The 5,072-nt window shown below is 37.8% G+C and overlaps 1 protein-coding gene across 1 annotated transcript in view; it reads left to right on the top strand.

Annotated features, from left to right (window-relative positions):
- The first annotated feature begins 299 nt into the window (after positions 1-299).
- Positions 300-5,072, top strand: part of LOC108693802 (ras-related protein Rab-3-like) — a 9,229-nt gene continuing 4,456 nt past the window's right edge. The window contains 2 exon segments of the mRNA XM_018202950.1: positions 300-416; positions 418-444. Coding sequence (XP_018058439.1) covers positions 300-416; positions 418-444 — 144 coding nt within the window.

Raw genomic sequence — 5,072 nt, 5'->3', positions numbered from 1 at the left:
TATATATATATATATATAAAAAGATACAGAAAAATTTAATCTCTTCCAGATTAGAAAATCATTTTCAATCGATGCTTGTTAACGTTATACACAACAAGGAATAGAAGATTTTATACTTTTAACCAGAAAAAATCCTAATAAAAATATTTTTCTATTGAAAAAGAAATATCTGATGAAACTGATAATAATTTGGAATTGGATTGAAAATCACAGAAAGTCATTCCGCGAGACATCTCCCGGATCAACAAGTGTTCTTTCTCTCCTCCAGCGAACGTGTGCTTCTATTCACAATTATATTGATGTCAGTCGGGGTTGCTGGTAGCGCAGGCGCGGATCTACCCCCGGATTTGGTCGACGACGGGCGGGGGTCGTACGAAATGGTCGATATTTTAGCTATAGCCAAGCGGGTGGTCTACTGGTGCGCGAGACACTTCAACGAGATCGGTCAGTCCAGTCTCCTTACATTCGCTGTTACGAAATAAACTCCCCCTATCGTGTGCCGTGCTGGTCAGTGCGAGACATCTCACATCGCGAGAGCGCGTTGTTGCAACGAGAGGAAATATCCCCCGTCTGCGCTTGGCCGCCCGCTTTATCTCTCTCCTCGCGAACCCCTCTCGTGCGTTAAATATCAATCGATCGGCGGAGCCGAGCGCAGCGCAGCGCGTGGTGCATCCCGTCCGTCGTCGCATCTCTCCGCTCTCGTCGCAGCCGACAACTGACGGCGAATCCGTGCGGGATTTCCCACGTCGACGATCACAGCGAGGAGCGATCCGTCATCCGCGAAGGGAGACAGCTTCCTTCCCCATCCCCAGGGAGTGACTCTTCCAGGTGACACCTCGGAGCACTTCCGCGAGAACTCGTTCGCGATCGTTAGAGGCTCAGGAACTCGCGAAAGAGGCTTTCCTCGCGAAAGTAAACGTGTTGATAGCTTGTGCTTATTGATTTTCCTTCATCTATCTCTCTCTCTCTCTTTTTCTTGTTCCTGCTTTCTCTCTCTCTCTCTCGCTCGCTCGCTCGCTCTCTTGATCTCTCTCATGGCTCCTGCCTATCTCTGTGTCATTTCGATATTCCCATTTTTTGAATATTTATCTTGTGTATTCTCTATTCTTCTCTTTCTTCTAGTTTTACGTAAAATGCATACTTAAAAAGTACGCAGATTGGAATGTTATCAGTTTGACTATTTCATGTACGCTTTCTGCTCTTTTTCTATTCTCTATTTTTTAAATATAAGTTTCCCATATGTTATCCCACAACTTGTCGCAAGTTTGGCCCAATACACATGGCGACGATAAAGCCTCCTCTCTCGGTCTCTTTTCTGCCAGTCGTAAAACTGCGGGCATGATCGCCTGGTCTTTCATTCACTCGAGCTCACTTTCTGCGTTTCATGCGACGCCGTAGAATCGTCGTGACGTAGACAACCACGCTCTGGCCTCTTCCGATCAATTCCTTGTTTGACCATTTATTCATTTCACGATTTTTCCCCTTCCGTATTATTTCTCGGTACTAAGATTTCGCAGAGAATCGCCCTGTGCCATGAATACCTTCATTTTTCATTAATCATTGAAGCTAATGAGAAAAGGCGAGATAAAGGCCGATAAGTTAGCTCGCTGTTATCCAACACTCAGCTGAGTATCGGCTTCCATCATCGGATGCGAGAACTGACGGATTGAGTTTTTTAAATCTTTCCCAAATAAAAAGAATGATAATCATTAATCTTTTCGAAACTCCTGGAACATAAGAACATCATAATTAGTTTATGAATTAACTAGCTCATCTTCATAAATTTGAAATGAAATGACATATAATAATTGTAAGACTCAATCAAAATATGGCATGATACTCTGTCGCACATTAAAATATTTTCTTTTTTTCTGCAAAATTAGAAATTGAGTTTTATATTTCTCAATTAGATTATCTTTCATTTTTAATCATTTTATAATTATCGAACTTTATTAGGTTGTTAATTTAATGAAAGGGTCACTTTAATAATCTTACAAGATGGAAAGCTATCGTGATATTAGTCAACTGAACGTTTCGAAGGGATTAATTGCTCATCCTCGACGTAGGCGCGCTGGGCGGCTGTTCAAAGACTCTGCTCCTTTATGTCGCGCCGACGCGCGTGCCTCTGACGTAAACGGAGGCTCCATCTTCCGTCGTCGTTCATTCTACGGATGCACTGAAATCGAAACTACGTAACTACGAACGGGCGGTGCGAGAGCATGAAAGCGTGGGCGGGCAACCGAGTATGACAATCGATTTGCCTCTGAAAATATTTGCTCCCTCGCTGGCTCCGCTGTCGCCGTCGGAAATCAATGGAATCGAGCGTAGCCGCGGATCGGACGATTGCACATCCATCAGAAGACGATAATTGTAATCTGACCCGCCTCGAATCGAGTCGTTACAAGTTAAACGAGAATTAAAACCGAAGAATTAAAACTAGTCCTCTTTCTTTTTATCCTTAAATTTGCATGGAACACGGAAAGAACGTTTTACTAATTGTAAGATATCTAAAAATTTAATTATAGATACAGATCTGAAAATGATTTTGTTAGATTATCAAAATAATTATGTAAGACTCAAGTTGATTGCTAGTATATTAAATTGTTCGTAGCATTATTCATCATGCTTGAGTTTTCTACTTAATTATTTTGATGGCTCAACAAAATTATTTTCAGATCTGTATCTAGTTAAATTTTTAGATATTTCGGCAAAATTGTTCTTTCCATATGACTCTATAAATTCTAATTTCGGATCCTATTGTGTCCACTCTATCACACATCTCACTAGTTTGACATATTGTTGTACCTCATAAAGTTATTCTCGTTTAATACAGTGTGAATATCTTCATAATTTTTGCAGCTATTAAGGCACATTTCAATGGGCTTTTGAAACAAAAGTTCCCGGCAAAATCAGAAATTCAATTAATCAATATGTAAAGAAACAGGATATCGAATAAAGTTTCTGATGAGCGAAACATATTGCTAGCAACCGCAATGTAAACTGATACTGAAATTGTAATTTCGTGTTAAATAAAACGAAGTTGCTAAGAAGAAATGGACTTGTCCCATCGTCGTCGTCGTCGTTGTCGTCGTCGTCGTCGTCGTCGTCGTCGTCGTTGTCGTCGTTGTCGTCGTCGTCGTCGTCGTCGTCATTGTCGTCGTCGTCGTCGTCGTCGTCGTCGTCGTCGTCATCGTCGTCGTCGTCGTCGTCGTCGTACCATCGATTTCCGTAACTATTTGACCTCCGTAAAACGCGCGTCGCCTCATCTGTCCATCGAGACACGCTCAATTACTTTCCACCATCCGTCACGGAAATCGTCGTAACATTGTACAACAATGTTCGCAGATGGTGACATACCTGCACTTTTCTTTTTTACAAGAACCGACCATTGTTAACGTTGACATGACATATGGCGCCGATATCGTTATCACACACGGAAAACCTTGTCCCACTTTTTCTTTAACCGTGTCATCTAATACGTGTGCAAGTACATATGTGTGAGTGCGTGACGCAATCTTCCGGATGAGATTTTATCCTCTCCCTTTTACGCTTCGCGCAATAATTATATGTAGTGTTCTCTGTATAATTGTCGCGGTTATTTTGTCTTGATTGCATTCGTTTAACGCATATTAGTAACTCCGAGCAGTGATACATGAGCTTCTAAGTACGTGCTGAAAGAATTTGCGAGTTTAATCTGTGATTTCCTCCTCGAGTTCCTCCTGTCGAGAAAATGTCGAGATATTAATAATGTTTCAATCATATGTAAGTGAAAATTTCAAATGTCAAACTAAATTCAGCGAAAAATGAAGTTTGACGATAAAATTTTAAATGCAAACTCGATAAATTTAATAAAACTGCATATTAAGATAAAACTGCTAACTAGCAGGATAATTGAGGGGATGGAAATAAAGATCTAATTACGAAATCTCGATATTAATAAAAATTAAAATAACTTGTTATTTTTTATTATACATAAATGGATTTATCAATATCAAATGAATTTATGTAATATCTTTAAGAAGTTACATATTACAATACTTCTGTATTACGATCAATATTATATGAAAAAGCTAATTACCGGAAAAAGGGCTTAAGTAAAATTATGTCTTTATTCCGCCCATCTCTTCAATTATTATCTAAAGAAATCGCGAAAGAAGATGAGAAACTTTTATCGAAATTCTGAGAAAAAAGTAGGTTTTAAATCCATCAGATTGTTTTTAAGCATGTTCTACATTCTGTATTATACATGTATAGTAAAACTTTATGTAAACAAGATCTTTATAGGTTCTTATCAGCGGAAAAAGTCATATATTTTTTTACTTCTGAAGTAACTTATATAGTGTATACTTATATAGAATCAAACGCGAAATCGATAGGTACCTGCGAATCTAAAACTTTCTCAGTTTACCCTCAGTTTAACATTCGTGCAAGTAGTATTTATAGTTCTTGATCCACCAATTTATTTCCAACCAAGTATAGCTGCATTACTTTTGACGAGTCAGTAATCGATGAGCTAGAAGAAATTTCTTCTTTTGCACTTTATCACGAGAATGGTTATTTTCGCGACGAGAGAGAGAATAGACTGCGAAAGATAATACCTCCGTTAATTACTGTCACGTTGAATAGATTAGATGTTCCGTTAAAATTCATTTTTTCCTTTTCATGTAAAGGCTTCGCCTATTTCCGTAACACATCATTTGACACAAACAACTTTTAAACTTCGAGAAATATTGTAAAATGAAAATATTGTGTCGCGCATACATTAATTAATTAAAGAACGTACTTTCATATAATATGCTTATTCGTTATTTGTTATATTTGTTATTTTTATATAATATATAAAAATCACTGCTTCTCTGATGTTCTCCAACATATTATAAATATAAGTTGTTGCTTTGAGTCTATAATATGTTTAGTAATATAAAATTGTTTGGAATAGATTCTTTTATAAGAATTATTCCGTTTCTCTAAAAATATAATAAAAATATAGGGAATAATTGAACAATTTCGAATAATTCCATAATACGTATCCTTTCAAATCGGATTTTCTTTAAAAATGTTAAATAATTACT

The sequence above is a fragment of the Atta colombica genome, unplaced genomic scaffold (genome assembly GCF_001594045.1).
Source record: "Atta colombica isolate Treedump-2 unplaced genomic scaffold, Acol1.0 scaffold11, whole genome shotgun sequence".
NCBI lineage: Eukaryota > Metazoa > Arthropoda > Insecta > Hymenoptera > Formicidae > Atta > Atta colombica.
This window is presented reverse-complemented; position numbering and strand designations above follow the sequence as displayed.